Here is a 25,603-nt window from a genome sequence, read left to right on the forward strand (position 1 = left end):
GTATATTTATCTTATAACCATGAACCTGTTCTAAGCAGGACAACTGTCCTTTCCTTCATTGCAGTCTATTATTAAATTAATAAAACTATGTCTGCTTCATTCATCCCATTAACAGGGATAACAGAATTACCTATGCCATAGATTTGAGGCTTGTGAGACAACAATGTCAAGGGTTTAGCACAGCACCAAGCCCACAGTATATAATAAATGTTAACTGATATTGCTATTAACAGTGTGGAATATAAAATGTCAATAAACATATATAAATTAGTAGATGGGAAAATTCTGAATAAAAAGATGTTAATAACTTCCATAATTATACGTAAATTTACTCAAAATTCCAGAAATATTTATACTTAAAGGGCGGATCTAACAATTGTTTCCAAATTTTGCATAAGAGAATAAAAGAAAACAAAGAGCCAAGAAATTTTGAGGGAAGAATTGCCTTACTCGATTCCAATATAGACATAAAATAACAATCTACTTGAAAAGAACAGTCTTCAGCAGATCCACATCCATGTATTGTGGATGGATTGATTATTCAATCAATGTTTATGGGACAAATGGCTGTCAATTTAGAAATATTAATATTCTCAAAAATAAATTTTACACGGAAAATTTAAAAATAAAAAGTAAATTCATCCTATTTTTTTTTAAAGTTTCTCTATCCTTTACAAGATAAACTTGGACTACATTTGGATGACACAAAAATGCTATATAAGATTTCTTCAAAATAATCCAGTAGGATCAGAGGGAGAGGAAGGAAGATACAGAAAAATTGACCATAAGTTATGTAACAATGGATACTAGTCTCTTTACTCTTACATGTACTCAACATTTTCCAAACAAAAGTAAACAAACCAACAAAAGTATTAAAAGAAAATACAAAAGATTACTATTCCATCTTAAGGTATAGCTGGGCTTTCTTAATTTTACACAAGGCTAAATGAACATAGAGGTAAATGCTGCCATAAAAATCTTAAACATAACAAATTTAAAAAGTAACAATTCACATAAATATGTAAAAAGGTTAGTATCCAAAGAAATCACTGAGACAAAAATAATTCACCCAATTGAAAAATGGGAGTAATTTATGAAAGGCAAACACAAAACTAATGGTTAACTTTAAACACAGGAAAAAATGTTAAACTTCCATAATAAACCAAGAAACACAAAATATTTTTTACTAACTGGGCTGACAAATATTTAAAAAGTTTTGTTTTGTTTTTTAATACAATCACTGGGTACAGTAAGAAGCACGAGAGGGTGAGAGAATTCACCAGAGCCAAAGTGGAGAGTCCAACAGGCAGACCGACAAATACACTGCTGAGGGGAGCAGCGGGCACGGCAGGAAAGGTCTGCGCGCCAGGTGGGACCCTCGCCAGCCGGCTGGGGATCAAACCGGCACTACAAAGGTTGCGGGCAGCTTCATAGCCCAGCACTCAACCACTGTGCCACCGGGGAGGCCCAAAAGATTTTTTTATGTTCAATGCTAGCAGAGTTTCTAAGAAACAAATATCTCATGCTATTATTGGTAATATAAACTTGATAACTTTCTAGAGACAATCTTTTTATTTATGTATTTATTTTATTTTTTTAACATTTATCATTTTTTACATTTTAGTGGAATTGCTGGATCGTACGGTAGCTCCATTTTTAGTAGACTGAGGACTCTCCAGACAGCTTTCCACAATGGTTGGACCAGTTTGCACTCCCACCAGCAATGCAGGAGAGTTCCTTTTTCACCGTATCCTCACCAACATATGTCGTTGCTTGTTTTTTTTTTGAGATTTATTTATTCATGTATGCAAGAACTGGGGTACAGGCCAGAGGTGTGGAGGGTGAGAGGACTCACCAGAGACAGAGCAGGGAACACAACAGGCAGATTGACTGAAATACACTGCTGAGGGGAGCAGCGGGCGAGTCAGGGTAGGTCTGCTGCGCCATGTGGGTTGCTCCCTGTCTGGGGATTGAACTCATGCTGCATTGGCTGCTGATAGCTTCACAGGTTGTGTCTTAACCTCTTGCGCCACCAGGGAGACCCTAGATTTCTTTTAGCCATTGAAATGGGTGCATTTAAATTTATACTTCCCTGAGTGCTACTAAAATTAAGAAATGTGCATTTTGGGGGGCAATACCTATGCATGTCTTCAGCCAACTTTTCTATTGGGTTATTTATCATCTTACTGATTTGCTGGAGTTCTTTGTAATATCCTGATGCTATATTTTGTAGGTTATGGCTTCTTCTGGTAATGAATCTTGGCCTTCTCCTTCCTCTTCCTCAGGGTGGCAGTTACTGCCTGGTACTTCCTCACGAAGTACCCTAAATAGGCAAATTTCCTAGTAGGCTTTTGAGGCACCACCTTGTGGGCAGAAGGAAACATCCATTTTTTTTCTTGTCAAAGGGTGGTGGGATCCCATCAAACACCTTGAGACAGTCCAGGGCGGCCTTGCCTCACTTGGTCTTGGATGCAGTGTGCCTCTCACCATCCGCCAAAAGATGTGGCTATGACCCTGGAGGTGTTAGGGACCACAGTGGGTTGGTATTCATCCACTTGCAGAGGAAGACGAGGTATTTCAACTTGTTCCTATACAAATTGCCATAAATTGTGCTCACAGAGCACAACCACCACTTTCTGGCCAGGCCACAATGGCCACCAGGTAGTCCAGAAGATGGCCTCAGCCATCCAGCACCAAGGCCTGCACCTCTTTGGTACATCTCTAAATTTTTTGTTACCTTTTTCATCTTAGAATGTCTTATTGAGTTATTTTAAAAATCAAAATATTAATCTTTTATTTTATGGGTAGTGCTTTCTGTATCTTGTTTACCAAGTCCCTACCCAAAGGTCACAAAGGTACTTATTAATACTTTCTTCTAGAAAATTTAAACTTTTGCTTTTAACATTTAACTTCTTAAGTTGATAAATGTTTGACATTTAACATTTAATCCATCTTAATTTGCTTTTGATTATGGTATGAGGTAGGGATCCTTTCTCACTTTTTTCCCTGCAGGCAAGCAATTTTACAAGCTCCATTATTAAATAATCCCTCCTTCGGTATGATTCCTCAATTATATATCAAAAAGTTATTTCATTAATCCTCTACTTATCCATGTACCAATGAGTCACATTCTAAAAGAAGAGGCAGTAAAGTAATACCGTAGGTCCAGAGGAATATAATTCCACAAATTTTCAATCTGCACATTGTACAAACTGCATGTTATAATATGTCCACATATGCATTCGTTCAATAAACATTTTCATAAATCACTCCATTTACCAATCTATAACTAAAAAAGAGCTTTCCCATAATCCAAGATTTAAAGATGAGAAGAACTGCGTCAAACTTCATCTTCTAAATACCACTTAAGCCCTACCTAGTTAAGGGGCTAATAAATGTTTGACTTCAAAAATAGTCTACTTTTTGCTTATTCCTTAAAGAGTTTAAAATTATAATATAAACTTTCATGTCAAACCATTTAAAAAAATAAGAGAATTTAATCATCTAGTCATTCCTCCCACCTGCCTCATAAACCCTGTCCACAGAGCTAAAATAACAAAGTACTGTGACCTACCAGAGGCACACAATGCAATCATTTACCCTCTTAGTTCTCCTTTCTTTAGAGGAAAAAAAAAAAAAAGGCAGTTTGTCCCATAGGGAAAAGAGGCAGCTAAAAATAACTGTATCCATTCACAATGCTTGGTTGGCTTTTCTCCCAGGGCTGTGAGCCAAATAAAGAATGTCTCTAAAGAAGTTATAAAATTCTCCAAATGCTGTGTCCAAATATCATAGATACATCTGGTCAGAGGTGACTAGAGGAGAGAAAACTACTCAGAGATACTTCAGAAATGAGCTAGATTAAGAGAGGAGCCTTTACACAGGCACCACTACCCATTCTTTTTGTAATGTTGAACTGAGAGAGGTAAGAATAAGGAGGCAAAGTGAATAAGAAGGCCATTGAGTTACCAGGCTCATACAATAGCCTCGTGTTATTTCCTCCCAGCACACAGACTGCTCTGGCAAACAGAAGCAACTTGCAAACTACCTCAAACTCCTGTGCCCCTTTCCTCAGCTGAGAAGAAACCAACTCTACAAAACAGTCTGGGGGATAGGAAGTAGCATGGCAAATGAACTGAGCCCAAGGGATGAGTTTTCTTCAGTTATCCTACTGCCTTGTTGGGAAAAACCAAAATCGCAAAAACTCTCCCAAATATCTTCTTGCACGAGGTCACAATGCCCTTTCCCAAGCCTGAATACCTAACCCCAAATCACAACCAACCAGTCTCACTTACTAGTCAATCTCTGTGCTATTCACTGAAAGGAGTTCAATGCAGAGATAACTAGGGAAAAGTTATTGGAGGTATATTCTGAGAAAGGAGCAATAAAAGTAGGAAAGAAGAGCCTAAGATAGAAAGAAGCTTCCCTTGATATAGCTGTGGATGAAATGCCTCCTTCTGGACAAAGAATGAAACCAGAAAGAGAAAGCATAGGACAAAGGATGCCTCACAAAGGCAGCTCAGCACTCTCATTTGCTCAGGGCCAGCTGAGCTCATGTGTTGGTATAAAAAGGAACAAAGGGCTTTTCACAGACTTCTGATGCTGAAAGACGGGGCAGCAACTGATGAATTTTGATTTTGGGGGTAGGGAGTGAACATTCTCTGTCCCTCTGGAGAAAGTCTCTTATAAATCAAGTTTTGCCCCAATCCATGACCCTGAGGGTGCACACACCCACATGAATTTCCCAGTCACTGCTGCCTTAGAGCTTCCTTCTAGCAGTATAAAGATACCACAGAATGTATACCAAAATGTTCAAAGTTATCTCTGAGCAGCAAAATCTGAGGTAATTTTTAATTTATTCTATTTGCTTTTGTGTATCATTTCTGAGACATTCCAAAGGTCTCTTTCAGAGATATTATCATTCTCCATTCATTATGCATACCTTTCAAGATGCTCCTTGAGAAAGCCAGTTCTTTTCTCCCCAGTTGAACATTCCAATGAGGGCTACACAAATTCACATCTACCAGAGGTTATCTGCTAAAACTCAAGGTAGAAAATATCCATCTATGTATTTGCTACACAAATATGTGACCTTCAGAGGGATAATGTAGATTAAATGCAACTCTGATACCCTATTCCACAATGCCACTGTCACCACTCCTTCCCAAGTAAACCACAGGCAGAGACAAAGAATGAAGCAATTATGGGAACACTACAAAAATGGAATGTTACAATACCCCAGAATAGAGCAAAAATTTGGGCTTTTCAAACAATGCAGTTTCTAGACAGTTCTACTAAGAAATTTTGTACCCCAGCAACCTCTCCATATACTGACATGACGCACTCTAAGAATGATGCTAAGAGATGTTTTCAGGGAACAGAACTTGCTCCAAATATACAGCAAGCTGATGCCAAAGATGAAAATAAAACTGAGAAATTGGGTGTCTTGCCTAGTGACCTATATATTGCATTACACATGTAGCATATGTAAGAGGAACAAAAATTGGCCACCCCAAAATAAAACTTTTTTGGCAAAATGTTGATTTCATGGGAGGGGCTCTTCAAGCTGGGTGGAAGTTGACTTAGAAAAAGATAATCACCCGAAAACCTAATCTCCTTATCTCTTTTCAAAGGAGAAGGCAAACTTAATCTATATACTTTTGTCTCCTGTGCCTTGCCCGGTAATCTCCCTAACTGGCCTTCCCTTTGTCCCCCACAGTCTTTCTTGGCTAATCAACCTATTTAAGATGGCATCTGAAGCCATGTACTCATTGATGTGGGCCTTTCCCATGTACATCCAAGGTATACATATTATTAAACTTCCTGACTTTTTCTCTTATCAGTCTGTCTGATGTTTGATTATTTGCCAGGATAGAAGAACCCAAAGGGGTGTAGGATGACATCTTTTGTACACAAACAAAACTAGTTCGTGTTGCTCTTCTTTGATTTTACAAAATTATAATTGAGTTTACAAAGAGTAACTGTCTATATTAAACATGTATTTGCTTAAAGCAAACAACAGAAAACTCTCCAAACTTCGATACTTTCTCTTCATGCATATTTATTGGTAGAGTAATAAGGACACATACAAAAGAAGAATAAAACCCCTTAAAACCTTAATTAGTAAGAGGTCACTTTAGATCTTTTCTTCCTTAATCTTATCCCACCCCAAATACCATCAAGTTACATAGAATCAAAGGAGCAAAAGGGGTAAACATGGAAGAATCTACAAGGAAGATGTTTTAATTCTGAAAGCAAAAGAGGATGAGAAAGTAAAGATATGTATTTGACTATAATTTAAATATAGACTATAATTTAAATATAAATATTATGATTCAAAATCATCAAGGGTGTTCATTAGGGATGCTGCCCAGATATACCCAATGACATGAGCTCTGGTAAGGTCCATGAGAACACTCTCTTCTTTAGAGGTCCCCGTACTCATCATATTCATAAGTTAGACACAAAATTCTAACTCCTCACCCCCCGATACACACACACACACAGATTTTTTTGTAGAGAGAAGAAAAAGAGTCTTGCTGACATCAGTATATGTATATTCCAAAGTCCTCTTCCCAGGCCTTTCTAATAACTAAGAAATTCAGAGGAGGAAAGCCCTTTCTCCAGCTTATTTCATACCAGTCTCAAAATGACATTAAAAAGGCAGAGAATTCTATTGATAATTTTAGGAAAACAGAAAATGAAACAGTCTTATTTCTAATAATGCTTTAAATTTATTTTAGAATATAGTAGGAAAGGGACAGACACATATTTTTAATAAATGATTTTGGCAATTGAAACAACAGGAAAGAGGAACAGGCCATCCTCACAGCAAGAGAGGAAAAGTATTCTCAACTGGTTCAGTACCACAAGAATCAGTTCAGGTTAACTTGTATAGATCAACTGTGATCTATAAAAGAACACCATGTATTTATTAATCTACGTCTGATCACTTAAACAGTTATAAAATTGTCTTATATGGCTTTTCCTTAAAATAATAGGGATCAGAAGGGACAGAAGCTAAATACAATTTAATATGTATGACAACTGTTGAAGCTGGGTATTAAGAACACAAAGATTCATAATGCTACTTTTGCAGGTTTAAGGTTTTACAGAATAAAATATTTTCTAATGTCTTTAAAAGTATGTAAAGTACTGTTTGAAAAAATGTACATGAAAAAGACATTTCATAACAGTATAAACACAGAGATTACAATGAAGTATGCAGGTGACAAAGATGACAAGTGTTCCTAGAGTGATAGGAATTGAGGTAAGTGTTCATTGTTTTTATTATTTTTATTTTTCCTGGAAGGCTATTCATGTTAACTACACTCAGTAACACCTCCTATGCTCATCCCAAACCCTTCTTTCCCCCTTCCAGGAGCAGAGCAGAGACACCAGCACCCAACACTACTTTTTCTCACCTCTTGAGGCAGCTCCAGCTTTGACCGGTCATCCAAGCCATTAGAATGCAAACCCATCAGGTATGGAACAGGAGCATCTAAGAAATGTAGGAGAGAAGCTGGGAGAATAGGGACATAGACATGCTGCCACTGGAAAGGAAACATGAGAGCTGTAATTGTCTCCGCCACAGTCATCAGTCTCTGGTAATCTAGGTTAAAAAAAAAAAAATTACACACACAGTCAAAAACAAGATACTTTTTTCCCCAACTAGTATGTTAAAACCTTCAGTACAATTTCACATTTGGAAAGGATAAGGCTAAACTTCAGCAAGGGTACACTCACAGTATGTTCCCTGTGGATGTTAGGAGAGACATCCCAGAGACATCAGTGGACCACAAGTTGAAATATGCCCTCCTCCACACACATACATCCCTGCTAGTAGAAAACTGCATATGAAAATACAATAGAAATCATAAATAGATACCTTGCTCCAAAAACTGAAACTGAGAATTTTAAGGAAATTCTCTTAAGCAGAAAAGGGGTGGGGAAACTGCAACAAAAGTAAACAAAGTGGTCTAGGTCTCCATTCAGCATAGAAGCCAAAACAGGTTCATTTGCCACTCAGAAACATCTGCATTCTATAGAGTTGAGCTTTGTCTTCAAAATCAAGACCAAAAAACTACCCAATCAGAAATTGGTTTTCCACATTAGTCAAGTCTGCCCTCCATCTGGCAAACTTTCCTGAATCAGATTAACACAAAGTGTTGTTTTAAACCCTTCAGTAAAAAGCCTCCTGAACTTGAAAGATCCAGAAAATTGACTTTCATGAATCAAAACTCTTCTTCTAGGTTATAGATATCAGCTTGGAAAGAAAGGCTTATGCTCAAAGTTTAGCTTTTTTTTAGAATGCAACTTCTAGATATGTTCTATTTTAAAAAAAAGATTAACAAATATACTGGAGAAGTCAACAAAATGGATTGATTAAAACTGATATTTAATAAGTTACTATTCAGAAATGTTATGATGGTTTCAAGCATTTAAGGACAATGAAGAAGTTTTAAAATTACATGAATAATATTTTCTGAGATGGCTGATTTCAAATGAACTTTTTCATAAGGGTAGAAACAGTTTTACAAAGTAAAAACCCATTCATATACGACAAAACCTTTCCAGAAAAATGAGGAACAATGAGTAGGAAGTGAGCAAAAGCTATACATGTCAACTAGGTAGAAATTTAACAAAGAATTATCTATTTGCTCACTAATAAAGCTTTGAAAGCTGATTATCACCTTGTTCCTGGCTAAACAAAGCTGATCTAAAAATAGTTTTTTAAAATTAATAATGCAAACAAATAGAAATTACTGTGTAAAATCTCATCATCTCAAACAAGTTAGTGTTCTATAGGTAAATGCCTTATGCACAAGCAAGGTAATTAATTGGTGGGTGCAGCTGAGCTCAGGAATTTGACCACCAGTGGTTATAAAAAAACAAAGCACAACTGGTTTAGCAGAAAGACAACAGTACAAGCTTTTCATATTTACTAAAAATCAGAGGCAGGTTAAAGGGTTCAAGATAACAGTCTATCTTATTTTTTTCATTGCAAACACGCAGCATCATTTCCATATTGAAAACTATTTTGCGACCCTCCCCCAACTGAGGCAACTACAAAAACACTTCCCAAATTAAAAAAACAACTCTTTCAAGGATTAAATTAGATTATCTAATTTAGATATCTTTTCAGAGAAACTGTTTAGTTCCTATGTGAAAGTAAGCAATAACAGTAATAACATTTAAACTACTGCCAGCTCTACCTTTATTCTCTTCTGCAATACCACAATCCCATGGGACACTTGGACAATTTTGTTTATCTGCTTTCTGCTAAAATCTTTCCGTTCTATGAATACACTAACAATTATTAAAAAGAATTCTAGGATAAGACCAGGGTAAGACCAATTCTTGTATTTTTTCAGCTCTTTTTAGATATGAATATCTGTAAATAATCTACTCAAGAGCAATAATCTTGAGAATCTCAGCCATCATAAGAATTTACTTTAAAATTCAACATTAAGATGAATCAAAAGAATGTTAAAGTGTGGGCGAAAACTTTCAAGTGATATTTAAAGCTGACGATCTATGTCCCAACAACTGGGTCTTAAACACTTATTTTGAATAAATACTACATTGAATAATCTCCCCTTCCCTTTAGTGTACACACCCCATTTCTGAATTAAAAAAAAAAAAAAAAAAAAAACAATAAAAGCAGGAAGTCTGAAGGAAAGGGCCTTCTCTGTTCCCTAAAAGCAAGTTTTCCAATAGCATAAAAATCTAGTTCTGGCTTTTCCCTAATCTTCAGGATGAGTCTAATCTAGTATCTGAAACACAGTTTATTTATTTCTACTTAAGTAGATAACTTTATTTGATGCGGATTAAAATCCTTGAAGAATTCATTGAAATAGGGGGTCTTAAAAAAACACTTCTGGGGGGAGAGATAATCTCCTCTTTCAAGATTAAAGTGCTTCGCCATTTACATGGTTTGGCTTTATAAACAATGGAAATTTGGAATTTTATGGCCTGTCTGGTCTATTTGAGTTGTGGGTTTCTTTCCCCTATATTTTTGTATTTTAAAAAAAGTAACATTCTATCTTGAAGAAAGGCCAAATAAACAATGCCTTAGGGATCCAGCAAATGTTATTTACTCGGATGCTGACCCCAAAAGCTGTAAGCAATAGTTTCTATATACCAGTACAGAGGCCTCCCTGGTGGTACAAGAGGTTAAGCACAGCACTATGAAGCAATCCACGGCCACTGCAGCACGAGTTCGATCCTTGGCCAGGGAGGTGACCTGTATGGTACAGCAGGCCTCTCCTGTCTCACCCGCTGCTCCCCTCAGCAGTGTATTTCAGTCAGTCTGCCTGTTCTGTTCCCCACTCTGTCTCCAGTGGGTCCTCTCAGCCCCCGCACCTCTGGCCTGTACGCTATTCTTGTATGCATGAATAAATAAAAATTTAAAAAATAATAATAAAAAATAAAAATATATATACCAGTACGAAAGGTAAAAATCAGTACTTCTTTGCCATTGCCTCTCTCTGTGCTCACCATTGCAAGTTGAAACCAATAAACAGAAGCAGATGAAGGTCATCTGCTTCCAAAGAGTTTCAGGCAATCGGAATTATTGAAAGATACTAAAGTCCCAGGCAACAATTACTTTTAACAAAAGAAGGTAATACAAAGCATAGTGGCATTACAACCACCAATGCCTCGTGAAATGGGAAGAATCAGAACATTTTTATGACTTGTCTCTGTGCAGAGAAAGACAGACTTGTCATCATTATAAATAAATCCACTCTTAGAAAACTACAGGGCATTAGAAATTGAAGTATAAACTATCCTTGCATACTTCTGTGAAGAGAGACGTTCACATGGTGCAGCGGACCTCTCCTGACTCGCCCACTGCTCCCCTTAGCATTCTATTTCAGTAAATCCACCTGTTCTGCTCCCCACTCTGTCTCTGGTGAATCATCTCACCCCCCCCCCACACACACACCTCTGGCCTACACCCCAGTTCTTCTATGCAATAAATAAATATTTTTAAATAAATAAAAACTATTACTGTCATTAGGGATACACAGAAATTTGGTGTTCTGGTTACCACAGGAAGGAGAGAAGGAGATTTCACTTTATTCCCCTTGTAATTATTTTAACTATAAATTCTTTGACAATAAAATGTCAAATTCTTTGACATCACTTTTACAATAAAAAAATTAATGAATGCATAACAAAAGTCAGTTGCATTTATCCTAAACTTGTTTGTGTTACCTGAAATTACTGATTATATAATTTAACCAAATGTAAGTAAATGGTAAAATAAAAGGAGCAGAAAAAGACTTTTTTCTCTAACACCAAAACTGAACACTTCAAAAAGACTCACTAACAGTGGCTCAGTGGTTTAGTTAAATTCACAAATGTACAGAGACATACAGAGTGAGAGCAATAAATATGATCAAACATTAACAACTGATGAGCTATAGAAGAGTGTACATGACACTTCTTGCAACTTTTTATAAGCTGGATATTATTTCAAAATAAAAAGTCAAAAAACTTAAAATCTCCAATGGTATACATCTCAGGGTAACAAATTTCTCCAATAGCCTATAAGACTGTACAATCTGGCATCCCATTAAATCTCTACCACCATCTACTACTTACTCTCCCTCTACAACCACCCAGCTTCCTCACTGTTCTTGACCATATGAAGCACATTTTTATCTTGGAACCTTTATATTTCCTATGTCTTTTGCCTAGAATACTTTTCCTACAATATTAACCCAGGTCACTTAGAGAGGTCTAACCTACCCACTATTGAAAACCTATCCACTATTAAAAATTTCCCTAAATAGTATTCTCTTTCCTGTTTAGTTTTTTCTCCACAGACCCAATTACCACCTCATATACTACATATTTTATTTATGTATTTAATCATGTCTCTTTCACCACCAACATATAAGTTCCATCAAGCAAGAATTTTTTTTATCAGCTTTGTCGACCACTGTTTTTCCAGGCCCTAGAGCAATGCATAGACACAGCAAGTTCACAATAAATATGCACTGAATTAGTTAATTTTATGTAACTTGCTGGCTCATTTAATTAGCATTTGTTTCCTTCTGATATACTTTATTTTATCCAAATCTGTTGCCCACTTTCACTTAGCTTCTTGTTATATAACTTTACTCAGTTATAACAAACAGTAGAAAGAAGAAACATCTCCTCATTTTCTTAAAAAAAAAATTTTTTTTTTCTAAAAATATGAAGAATCATCATTTGTAAATCCCTGATTTTATTGTCAGGCTGAAAAAGGGGGAGAAATTATCCTACAGAATGACAGGACAGAACTGATGGAAAGTCAGCTTCCCAAAACTACAACCTCCTGCCCCTCTTTTTAGCATTAGTCAGAAGGAATGTCAGGAGGTTCACATCCCAGACTGCACTGTCCAGAAAAAAGGCCATAATGGTAGTTAATCAGAAATAGTAGCCCTCTCATGTTGTATCAGTTTGTCACCCAACACCTAACTGCAAAAGATCTGGGTTTTGCTTAAAGTGAAACAGCCCTTGATCTTTACAGTCAGCCCCACTGTACCTGCTATTCAAAGAAAGGAGACCTATGGGGTGGGGGTGGGGGGGGGGGAAATGTAAGCACTGACTTACGCTGTGAGTAGAGTAGGATTTGAAACTCCAGAAGGGCACAAGTAAAAAGTTGAAACACATTCTCCACCCCAAGCAGTTCAAAGACCTCTTTGACAGGAAAGTCAAATAGGGGAAGCTCATTGGTACTTGGTCTCTGGCAAATTATTGGCCCATACACCCCAGAAAACTTCAAGGACCGGCCAGGAGGTGGGAGTGGCACCTCATACAGTACGTTGTATATGTAGCTCTCCAGGGGCAGTGGAGGAGGCTGAAGTGAAGTGACTGCCTGGTGAAGTTGCTCCAGCACACTCCGACATGCTTTCATGAAGGACATGGGTGTGATGAGGCAGATACACTTAGAGACATAGAGTGTGTCCCGGCTAATGTCGTAGGAGTTGAAGCGCTGCAGCTTGGTGCCAGGAGTGCCTTCACCATCCTCCATGCCACTGTGATCTCGGCCATCAGCAAGGGGAGCATGTAGGACATCATACTCAGCATTATGCATGTGGTAGAGGGTCTGCATTGCGCTGCAGATCTGCTTGCTAGTCACCTCCTCATAAAATGTTAGGGCAAACCCAAATGTTCGAGAGCCATCCTCCCTTGTGATAATAAAGGCATGGAACTGGGGCTCCCTGGGATCAGCCTGGGTCTTGAATGCCAGCCCTTTGGGCATGCACAGCTGCAAAAGACAATAAGGAAACAAGTGCTGAAAACACTCACTACTGATCCTCTTTTTAGAACACAATCACTATTTATACACCATGTACTGTTCGGGATGTTTGGGATATTAAGAACACAGCAAAATATCTGCCCTAGAGCTCTCCCGATCTAATATAAAACACACAAATAGATAAAATTATGATGTAGGTATCAGGGCTATACAGAAATATATGCTAATTAAGTGCCAGGGTGACACAGGACAGTCAAATAAGCCTAGGAACATCAGAAAGTTTACAAATGAGATTATGCTAGAATTTATCAGGTAGATAAGAGGGGGAAAGTGTCTCAGAGACAGAAAGAAAATGCACAAAGATAAGGAGGTAAAAGAAAGCTTGGAGAATATAGGTATGTGGTTAAGCATGACAACATGTATTAGGAGACAATGCTAGACTGCTATCTAAAAGCCAGACAGATGCAACTCTGTACCTAAAAATAAAGATTTTGAAGCTACAAGCTCACCTGATTCTATCATCAATAAAACCTTTTTTCATGGGCCTCCCCTGGTAGCGCAGCTGTTGAGCGTTGGACTGCGAAGCTGCCCACAGCCTCTGCAGTGCCCGTTCAATCCCCGGCCACCGGCAAGGGTCCCACAGGGTGAGACAGACCTCTCCTGCTGCGCCCGCTGCTCCCCTCAGCAGTGTATTTCATCAGTCTGCCTGTTCTGTTCCCCAGTCTGGCTCTGGTGAATTCTCTCACCCTCCCAAGCTTCTGACTGTACCCAGTGTATAAATAAATAAATAAATAAATAAATCTTTTTTTAAAAATTAAAAAAAAAAACACCTTCTTTCATATCAAAAAAGGTGTTCTTTCATATAGAGCCAAGAAATGACATAATTAGGAAAAAGGTGCACCTCTTTTCACTTTAACTCATATGGGTTATATAAAGAAACTGGATAGTTATTTAAACTGACCTGAATCAATCAGTCCCCATTTTTCAGTTTTACACAAACCTGGCTATACAAATGAACTGTCAGCAGTATGGATTAACAAATACAAGGACCTACATTATGTTATATCTATTAGCCTTGAACTTGACTTCCCAAAGCCTACGTGTTTCTAGAAGATAGCATGTTAGAATGAAATAAGCACTTGAACCAGAAGTCAAAAAATCTTGAGCTTTCTAAGATTCAGTTTCTCTAACTGTGAAATGAATATAATACAGTTTACTCTGCCCACTCCACAGGGCTGCTGCATGCATCAAACAAGTTCATACTCTAAAATAAAAAGCTACCAAAAATGTAATAGAGGCATTATATGATATGGTCATAAGATTATAAGATATGGTTAAGAGCAGAGCTCTGGAACCAAACATGGTGTTCAAACTCCAGCTCAACAGTTTCTTAGCCATATGACCTTGAACATATTACTTAACCTCTTTAGATCTTTTTTTTCCTTGTTTGTAAAATGTGCGTGTTTGTTGTTTGTGTGTGTGTTTAATATTATCTATATAAAGGGTACTGTAAGGATTAAATTAGTTAATTCATGTGAAATTCTTTACACAGCTCTCAGCACAAGTTGGTTACTCAATAAAGGTTGACTTATTCATAGCAATATTCTTCTATGATATTTTAAATGCTATCCAATCTAAAATTATGATGAGGGATTAGGGTCAAAATAAGGGGGGGGTGGGAATTGTATGGGGAATATAACCAAGATGAAAATGCATACATTGTGCAAAAATGAAAAATGATGTAAAAAATATATATAAAATAATTAAATAATAAAAAATAAAATTATGATGAAACAAAAACACTATAAAATATAAATTAAGAGAAAATTCCCTTAGCCTATTCATCTGGTAATCTCAGTAGCTCAGCACCACAAATAAAAAAGGTTATTGACTCACTATTATATACTTGTCTGACACATAAGAAACACACCATGACTTCTAATATTTTTATATAGTGATCAAAATGTAGAATTATGAACACTATGCATAAACCCCTTGAAAAGCTATTACTTGGTGAAACCACTGCTACTAAAGTACGTACTGACAATCCTACTATAAATTACTCTGAAAATTATCTCATACTTGTAGTTAACAAATACTGACCATTCCCACTGCATCTTGGTCAAAGGGATTCCATTCTACATTCTCAGGATATCTTGCAAGGACCTTAGATTTGAATGTTCGTCTCAATGGTGTCTGCTCAAAATTTTCTCCTGCAAGAAAAAGAACAGAGCAAATCATCTCCACAAAGTTCCTTTAAATCAGGGGATTATGCATGCCTGAGCTTGGTAGTCCAGCAAAGTACAGAAATGAAGGCAAAGGGGTTAGTATGCCAACCATTTAAGAACAGGAAAGGTATTATTAAGGTTATTAAGTCACTAAAAAAGCTGAGTAAGTTTAGAATGGTTAATATTGGGCAACACTAGCTGTCTTTTCTTCACAATGAAATTAAATCCAAAGATTAATTTTCTTGAGAAAAAAGGGAGAAAACTGGGAAATGCTAAAAGATTGTAAACATATTCCCCCCTCAAAGCAACATTCAGTTTGCTCAAAATCCACTGATATCATCATAGAAGCATAAATTACTTTAAATTCAGGATGAAGTATGCATTTCTAGGATCTCTGAAAAAATATGAAGAGACTGAAAGATTAAAAAATATTAACAAAGCTGATTTCAAGGTAAATCTAATGAACTATTTTATTAGGTCAGAACAATTTGAAATTTCTGAAATTCCTTTGTTTCTCCCTTTCCCCTCCTAAGGAAAAAAAAAACAAAACCTCTAGTATATACAGAAACAAGACCATTAAAGTGAAAAGAGGAAGAACCAAAGCACCCACCACCTAGAAGGATATAAATGTGAAAAATCTACTGGTCAAAAAAGATACAAGGAAGTTAGAATGTCAAAGAATACCAAATGCCACTGAAGAAACACATGTAAGAACCACCAGAAAGCTCTGAGTGTTCTCAATTTTGCTTATTTTTACCTTCAGTTGTACTTGAAATGAAAGGGCTGGCACCATCCCTGGCTTTAGAAGCCTGTATGTACTGGCATAATGCTATATGATAAATGAAATAACAAAGTATTACAACAAAGTAGTAGTATTCAAACCTTTTGACCATGAATGACTCCACTATGAAACAAATTAAACACACATAACATATATTTGCTTAAAACAAAAATATCACAAAATACTTACCCTTACTATGTCTGATGCCCTCTCATAATTGCTGCTTGTCTCACTAAGCAAAAATGCTAACTACAACCTACTAATGGTCACAATTCAGAGTTCAAAAAAATTGCAATAGAGTATCATGAGATGGAGGATCAAAAGGTAAAGCAGTTATCAAATTACTTTAAAGTCACTAGTGCTTTATCTGCCTCAAATACTGCTTTTCCTAAGGAGGTAGGGAGTAGGGGGGAAATTTAATGTACCTAAATGTTTCAAATAAATAGATTTAGTATTTGCTATGAAAAAAATATGTGGGAAACATGATCAATTCAACTGAATTCTATACCTATTTACTGAGTAATTGTGTATATAAGAGCCTTAGGTAGTGTAAGGGGTACAGAAGAAACAGATCAAACACCTATCCTCAAGTCAAATGTACAGGAAAAAGAACATATGCAAATAACCATTTCACAGAGAGATTATTATCCAGAAAGCTCCAGATCTTCAGCCTATGTGGTCTAACCATTCAGATATACTTCCACAGGATTCTAATCACATCCTCTAGTTAACAGAATAAATTCTGTTCCAACTACACATTTTCCATTTTGATTTGGAAGCTAAAGGATTGGTAGTTATTAAGAAAGATGCATTCTTCACCAACAAAAGGTTGGGATAAACATGAAGTCATATATAGTCCTTTACTTTAAATCATCCCAGAGGTATCTCAAAAGTTTCTAATAAACAATTCATGGTAAATCTAAGGTACCTGTTCTAGAAACTAATAGTGATTCCAGTCAAAGTTACTGCTTTTATAACTAAACCCTCACTTCCATTTTCTCTTGTTTTGTTGACCCATCATCATCAGAAAATGACTTACTGATAATTTTCGACTTTTAACAAAACCCAACCTTCTTTTTGATTATAAAGCAAACACCCCAATTTCAATTCCTCTCATTTCCTGATCCCTTATTTCATACATACTAATTTTTCTGAAACTCTTTCTCAGCAAATATCATCTCTCAAAATAAATTTGGTAATCTTCACTAAAGACTGGCAAAATCAGCAGTCAGCTACAAAGCCTTATGTAGATAGAGCTAGTCTCAGTAACACCTGCAAAGAGGCCACCCATGGTAAGCCTGCACTTACTATACAACGTAATTAAAGAGCAAGCAGCTGACATAATGATCTTGTCTACTGTCTGAAATTCTTAGAATGTATTTTTAAACTGCATTCAGATCTGAGAGAAGATAACTATCTTCCTCCTCAGCTTCTTCACTTTAAGATGTCAATTTGTTCATTTTCTTCCTTACAAGGCTAGAAACGTTCCTCAGTAAAAACCACAAAATATTTGAACATAATACAAAAATCATAGTATTTAACAATGCCCTATAGAAAAGCCTTTAGGATACATCTTTCCCTAAGATAGGTACGAGGTACACCCTAACTGTGATAAATATTCAAAGGATATAACAGCTGACTATTTAAGGAGAGAATTTTAAACATCTAGTGAGATGACAAATGAAGCCAGAGGTGAACATAAGCTGACTTGTAGTTTAAACATGGAGAAATTATGAATCATAGGGGGAAGTTATCTTTAAATTCTCTGTCCCTGTTAACACCTGTCCAACTCCTGTCCCTTCTTCAAACAAGCTGAGTAAAGAAGTTTTGTACACAAAAGTCCTTCTGTATATTAGCTCTACCAGCAGCAGAAGTATAGTATTTTCACTACAAGGGGAAAGGAAGTATACGAAGAAGTATGAGAGCCCTGAGAACAAATTGTGTTCATTTCGATCATCCTATAAAGTATCAAAAAAGTAATAAAAGGAGATTCACAAAACTAAGATTTTTATTAAAAACAATTCAAACTTTCATCATTTATTGAGAACTGAGCTTTGCAAATAACTTAATGCCTCAAGAACATCTACATGGGGCCTCCCGGGTGGCGCAGCAGTTGAGCGCTGGGTTGCAAAGCTGCCTGCAGCCTCCACAGCGACGGTTCGATCCCTGGCCGCCGGGCGAGGGTCCCACATGGCGTGCAGACCTCCCCTGCCGCCCGCTGCTCCCCCCAGCAGTGTATTTCATCAGTCTGCCTGTTCTGTTCCCCACTCTGGGTCTGTGAATTCTCTCACCCTCCCACGCTTCTGACTGTACCTAGTGCTTGTATAAATAAATAAATATTTATTTAAAAAAATCTTAAAAAAAAAAAAAGAAAAAAGAACATCTACATGGGACCCATCTTCTGGAGCCTGCATATGTGTCACAGATTGCATAAAGAACTATTTATACCATTGGAAATTCAAAGACTATTAGGAATATGACATCACAACCACAACTGTCCTACTGTCCTAGAAACAACAACAAATTATTTGTGCAACACATACAAAGTACATAAATATCAGTAGATATGAGTATCAAAACTAAGGCCCATTTCTAACAGCAACTTAAAAAGTTAGTCAGCTAGGTGTTGGTTCATCTTTTTGAATATACTCCCTAGGGGTTTAAATAAATCATAACAGGGCCTCCCCGGTGGCGCAGCGGTTGAGCGCTGGGTTGCAAAGCTGCCCGCGGCCTCTGCGGCGCCGGTTCGATCCCCGGCTGCTCCCCGGCCACCGGAGGAGGGTCCCACATGGCGTGCAGACCTCTCCTGCCGCCCGCTGCTCCCCTCAGCAGTGTACTTCGGTCCTTCTGCCTGCTCTGCTCTGGTGAATTCTCTCACCCTCCCGCGCCTCTGACTGTACCCAGTGCATGTATAACCAAACGAACAAGCCAGCAAACAAATAAATAAAGCATGCCTCTATAAAAAAAAATAAATAAATAAATAAATAAATCATAACAGATTTTTTTTAAGCTTGCAAGCCTTAAAAGGACTTCTAATAGGTCCTTTGTTTACTTGTTCTTTTACCAAACCAGAAACAAACTGACATTTGTATTGCTACTAGCCCATTGGTATTAGCTTAATGTGCATAACCCTAAACAAGAGATGCTTATGCTGAGAAACTACAAAGGAACGCCTGAACTTTCTGAAACGATTTACAAAATTTTATGTAAAGATAAATGCATTTTTCTGGGGAGAGAACACACAATACTCATCAGATTCTCAGAGACCCAAGACCCAAAAAAGTTGGAAACCATAGCTTCACATTTCTTCTAATTTGGGCAGGAAACATTTGACCACTTAACAGATTAACCTAAATGGGCAGGTTTCCATAAAGTCTAAGATAAAATATATGTGCTACAAAATAACTGCTTTCTAGACTGATGCTGCATTTTCTCCTTTCCTATCATGAGAAGCCCGTGTTGATGGGAAACATATCAAAATTCTCCCTTTAAACATATACACATATGTGATTAAGACAAAAAAAAAAGATCATATCCTCAAAACTTCTGCCTGAAGTAATCTGAGAGATCACCAGAAAATGTTCATCGAAATCTCTGTATATCTTACAACTGCATAAAAATCTATAATTATCTCAAATTAAAAGTTTAATTAAAAAGAATTTAATTTTAAGTACTTTTTTAATTTAAAAAATGCAATTAAGTGTTGTTTAACATATCATTTTTAAACCTGTCATGGTTTTAAAGCAGAGGCTGCAAGCGAAACATTTCAAGCATTCAAAGCTATCCCACGGAACTGTCTGAAAGCAACTGAGCTATCCTTTCTCCAGGGCTAAGAAAGAAGTGTCACACAGACTGCTTCACTTCAACACATCAATCAACCATATAAGGTCTATTTCATATCACAGCAAGAGTGATAGATTTTTTTTTCCCCTTTGGCAATGAATACAAATAGGTTATCATGCTATTCTTTGAATACTGGTATTCTGGGATGTCCGGGAATTGATCCTATTGGTGACACTGCTTACCAATTCAGTGCCACTCATGCTATAATCAGTTTACTTCCTGCGATAATAGATGCCACTCTCCTGTTACAAACACTCCTGAAACATTCTGCCTATCAGAATAGTATTACCATCAACTCACACTTCTATTTTTTGCACATGTTGAAGAACCAGCTGTGTTTTGTCTTCGACTCACTTGCTGTCTCAATATTTCAATTCTTTTTGTCTTCCAGATAATTTCTAAACCCCTATACAAACCAGAGATCATCTCCAGTCATCTTGAACTGACGAAGCACAGTGTAAAAGGGAAGGGACACCGTAGGGTAAATAAAGTTGGTCAGGCTTTTACGACATTGGCCACTGTGGCTATCACCTACAGCCTTGATCTTTTTAACATATAGGGTACATGGGTGTGGGGCAGGTATGAACCACACCTGAGCATGGGTGTGTACACATGTGCAAGTGTGCATATCTGAGCCTAGAGCCTATGGTGGAACAGCTATGAGAGGAAAAGAACACCAGAGAAATCCACAGAAAACTGTGGAGATTCGCAGGGGCTCAAGTTACTGTCTCTCTGCCAGCTTGTTTCCCCTGTTTATCGTTAAAACCTGTCAAATTGATGCCAAGGGCTCCAAAATTCTCCTTCAAATTGCTAGAACCAACCGTGGGTGAACCCACCAGCCTGGGATGGTTGCAAAACAGATGCAAATTTCTCACTAAATGAGAATTAAACAAGTTATTAATTTTAGATGACTATTTCATTGCTTATCAGCACTTTTTAAATAGACATCCTAAAAAACAAACAAACTCACACAGTGAGGTTAGCAAGCAAAGTTTCGATAGCTACAGAAAACTATCTAATACTGCAATCTACTTATCACTTTCCCTCACCTCACGCACACATAATTGCAGTAAATTTATAGCTCCTGCAGCATGTTAAGCTTGAGTAACTGTTCCTTGAAAAGATAGCCTGGACCTTGCCCATATCACCAGGTGACTGCAAGTCAGAAATTCACAAATAAGTAACCCAGAATGCAGTGAGCTACCCCCCTATTTTTGTCTAGCCACAAGGCCTCTCCTAAGGTACTAACCCAAGAAAGCTGCCTACCATGCTTTTCACTGGAAAAACAACAGAAACCACCTGTTATTCCTTTGTTTTACCCTTGAGACAGATTTGTTCACTTCTTTCTCAACTTATTTTCTTGGTCAGATAACTTTAGCTCTTCACAAATGGCCATTACTACTACTGGTGCTTTGCCTACCATTTAACATCTTCCAGGTACCACACCCAGTTCAATTCATACACCCAGTCTTTCTAAAAATGGCTGAATTCTTTCAGAATTTTTTGAGAATTTTAACAAGAAACAAGTTTTCAAAAACCTACCCATATAGAGCTATTCCAAACCACACCTGGGACAGAACTTTGGTAGCAAGATATCAAGTGTAAACAATGCCTTCCTTCCAGTCCAATACCCCGTAGGGTGATACATCTGTAAAAAATATCTCAAACCAGGCCTCCTCTGGTGGCGCAGGTGGTTGAGCGTCGTGCTGTGAAGCTGTCCAAGGCCTCTGCAGCGCTGGTTCGATCCCAGCCAGCAGGTGTGGGTCCCACATGGCGCGGCAGACCTCTCCTTTCTCGCCCCCTGCTCCCCTCAGCAGTGTATTTCATCAGTCTGCCTGTTCTGCAACCCGCTCTCTCTCTGGTGAGTTCTGTCACCCTCCTGCGCATCTGGCCTGTGCCCCGGTTCTTGTATAAATAAATAAATAAATCTTCTTAAAAAAGCCTCAAACCTAGATGATTTGCTGCATTTAGTGGGGGAAGCAACAAGCTGCCAAATTATGGTCTTTCAGACCAATCTAAGGAACCCCATCCTGTGAGTTGTGTGTGTGTGTGCATATGTACATATATATATACACATATACATATGTATGTATACGTGTTTTTATATGTATGCATGCACAGGTACATATGTATGTATGTATGTATGTATGTATGTATGTGTATGTTTCCAAACATCGAGTGAGGAGTCCTGGTATATTAAGTATACTTCAAGTATATAAGTAATACAGGGGCCGCCCTAGTGGCGTACGGGTTAAGTCTCAGCACTATCATGCTATCACCTCCACAGCCAAAGTTCGATCCCTAGCCAGAGAGCTAACCCACATATGGCGCAGCAGACTTCTCTTGTCTCACTCACTGCTGCCCTTAGCAGTGTATTTCAGTAGGTCTGTGCAGGGGCAGGAAGACCACAGTGCAGGTTTTCTGATCCAGCAGACCAGGTAAAGGAGGAGTCGGAGTCCTCAGTGGTTTTTTGCAGGTCTTTTATTGGGATTTAGCAGGTACATGGTAGGCAGGAGTGCTGGGTGGCCGGGAAGCTGGCAGTCCTCCCAGCCCCCAGCAAATCTTCACTCTATCTGGGCTCTCTGGCGTTCTCTCTGCTTCTCTTCTTTCCGCTTCCGTTCGTTCTTGGCTTCTCCTAGCATCCCCGTGACGCCGCCCTTAAAAGCAGAGTCTTAGCCCAGCTGAATCTCATCTACCTATGCCCACACCCTACTTCAGGTGCCCGCCATCAGGCATGCATTCAAGACCACAAGCATCCATCATCTATCCTGATGGCGGGAGGGCAGAAAAGCCTGACATCTTTCCTTACCCTACAGTCTGCCTGTTCTCCCCATTCTGTCTCTGGCTAAGCCTCTCATCCACTGCACCTCTGGCCTATACCCAGTTCTTCTACGCATAAATAAGTAAATCTTTACAAGTAACCCAGGCACTTTTATCTAAAAGCTAGCCCATGAAGAAAACTAGGCTAAGGCAAATCCACTGGTATGGATCTCTAATTAACAAGTAACAGAGAACAAATCTGAGCAATGGTTTTCACACTCAATTCCAAATTTTAAAATAATCAGCCTAAATTAGGTCTAAGCAACTAGCAGGTGACATAGTTAAGGTCCCACCTTGGCTACTTAGTAGCGATATGATGTAAATAATTTAAGTCTTGCAGACTATTTTCCTCAACAGAAAGATGAAACAAAGGACCAATTTAGAACCAGAAGGGTTTTTCCAGCTTGATCATTCCGTGACTTAATAACTGCAAGGCCTAGTAACTACACACAGCATGGAAGTTCTACCTTTTAAATTGTGAGCTGAAGGCATGCCATGCATTAGTTCTCCCTCTGCTGCCTCTCTCCCGCCAAGCCCACTAAAACAACAGTAGAGAGATGAGAATGAGGAAGCATAAACCCAAAAAATGAAAGTGAAGGTGTAGGGTAAAGAAAATATCAGGCTTTTTTGCCCTTCCGCCATCAGGATAGATGATGGATCCTTGTCCTGAATGCATGCCTGATGGCGGGCACCTGGAATAGGGTGTGGATATAGGTAGATGGGATTCAGCTGAGCTAAGATTGTGCTTTTTTTTAAGGGCGGCGTCACAGGGGGACGCCAGCAGCAGTAGTAGCAGCAGCAGCAGCAGCAGCAGGAGCAGCAGTAGAAGCCGAAGTAGAAGCCGAGAAGCAGCAGAACGAACGCTAGAGAGCCTAGATAGAGTGAAGACTTGCTGGGGGCTGGGAGGCCTGCCAGCCTCCCAGCCAGCACCCCTGCCTGCCATATGCCTGGTGAACCCCAATAAAAGACCTGCAGAACCACTAAGGACTCTGACTCCTCCTTTACCCGGTCTGCATGGGATCAGAAAACCTGCCTTGTGCCCATGTCCTGCCCTTACAATTGGCGTAGTTGGCAGGATCCATGCAGACGGGTATGGAGCCCTCCGAAGACCTGGAGGGACTAAGGAGAACAGACTGCCTGTGATGACGCTGGAGGCGCCATGGCGGCACAGAAGTTGGATACGGTCCGGAGCTGTGGGACGAGACCTCGCATGGAGGAGACGCCCGAGAGGACCAGCCAACAATATCGGAAAGGACCAGCCAATGACCCCTGAGGCAGCAGGCCGTTGCTGATGCAAGGAGAGGCCAATGGACTTCAACTGATGGACATGGACTGATAAACTTGGACTGACAATCTCGCCAGAAGGCGGAGGACCTTGCAGGTTGATATGTTTTGGGACCCTGGGGGTGGAACAGTTTTGTTTGTAAACCCCAGGAGATGGGAATCTGGGGGTGGCCAGTGGGCCTTGATGGCCAAAAGCAGCCTGTGCATGCCCAGCAGCCAGGTGGAGGAGAAAAGCCAACTAAGGCGGCAAAAGCTGGTACTGATGCTAAGTTGAGAAGCCCTAAGTGGCTGTTAAGCAGCCTGGGTATGCTGAAGCCCTGTGAGTCTCGTAAAATCACCTGTGGGTGATGCCCTGCTCATTCTTGAGTGAGGGTGAGTTGCTGAGGAACCCGTCCTTGGAGGATGGGTGGGGAACATGGCTTGGGGTGGAGCCCAAGCCGAATGCAGAGTTTGGATCCCCGACCCATGTGATTGTGCAGTGGGTTGGCCTGAGTGCAGGGGTCTGCGAGTCGCATGGGTGGCCATGAAGGCCGAGTGTTGGAGCGACTGCAGACAGAAACCCTGAGGGTTGGCGATTACCCCCAACAGAATAAAATTGCCAATCCCAGAGCTAGTGCATCCTGGGGGTGGATGTGGTGTGTGCCTTGTAGCCGAGACTACAGCCAGAGAAGGCCAGGAAGCCTGACGGCTCCTGGTGTGATATAGTAGATGCCGTGAGTGATTTCCCTCCCTCGTATGAGCAGTGCCTTCGGCAGCAGATTTGGTGGCTTATCTGTTGGTACCAATAATTGTCTTTTGCACTAGGTTGGTGCCCTGCCTGCACTTATTTGTGTTCTGTTGTATTTTGTTATATTGTATTTTGTTATATTTGATGTATTTGTTTTTGTGGGCCATGGCTGCATTGTTTGTTTGCTTAGAAAATTGTATATAAATATGTATAGGCTGTATGGGAGAAAACCCTGAGGGGGTGGACTGTAGGGTAAAGAAAATAGCAGGCTTTTTTGCCCTTCCGCCATCAGGATAGATGATGGATCCTTGTCCTGAATGCATGCCTGATGGCGGGCACCTGGAATAGGGTGTGGGCATAGGTAGATGGGATTCAGCTGAGCTAAGATTGTGCTTTTTAAGGGCGGCGTCACGGGGGGACGCCAGCAGCAGCAGCAGGAGCAGCAGCAGCAGCAGCAGGAGCAGGAGCAGCAGCAGAAGCCGAAGTAGAAGCCGAAGTAGAAGCCGAGAAGCAGCAGAACGAACGCTAGAGAGCCTAGATAGAGTGAAGACTTGCTGGGGGCTGGGAGGCCTGCCATATGCCTGCCTGCCATATGCCTGGTGAACCCCAATAAAAGACCTGCAGAACCACTAAGGACTCTGACTCCTCCTTTACCCGGTCTGCATGGG

The 25,603-nt window shown here is 39.2% G+C and overlaps 1 protein-coding gene and 1 pseudogene across 1 annotated transcript in view; both read right to left on the minus strand.

Annotated features, from left to right (window-relative positions):
- DENND5A (DENN domain containing 5A) overlaps positions 1-25,603 on the minus strand; it is a 97,670-nt gene that overhangs the window by 45,891 nt on the left and 26,176 nt on the right. Inside the window, exons 2-5 of the mRNA XM_037522637.2 lie at positions 16,238-16,309; positions 15,356-15,465; positions 12,604-13,261; positions 7,422-7,609 (exon numbers count right to left, since the gene is read on the minus strand). Of these exons, the coding sequence (XP_037378534.1) occupies positions 7,422-7,609; positions 12,604-13,261; positions 15,356-15,465; positions 16,238-16,309 (1,028 nt within the window). The remainder of the gene's footprint in view (positions 1-7,421; positions 7,610-12,603; positions 13,262-15,355; positions 15,466-16,237; positions 16,310-25,603) is intronic.
- LOC119254117 (60S ribosomal protein L13a-like) lies at positions 1,698-5,334 on the minus strand (annotated as a pseudogene).

The sequence above is a fragment of the Talpa occidentalis genome, unplaced genomic scaffold, assembly GCF_014898055.3.
Source record: "Talpa occidentalis isolate TD23 unplaced genomic scaffold, MPIMG_talOcc4v2.1 talOcc4.3, whole genome shotgun sequence".
In the NCBI taxonomy this organism is placed as follows: Eukaryota; Metazoa; Chordata; class Mammalia; order Eulipotyphla; family Talpidae; genus Talpa; species Talpa occidentalis.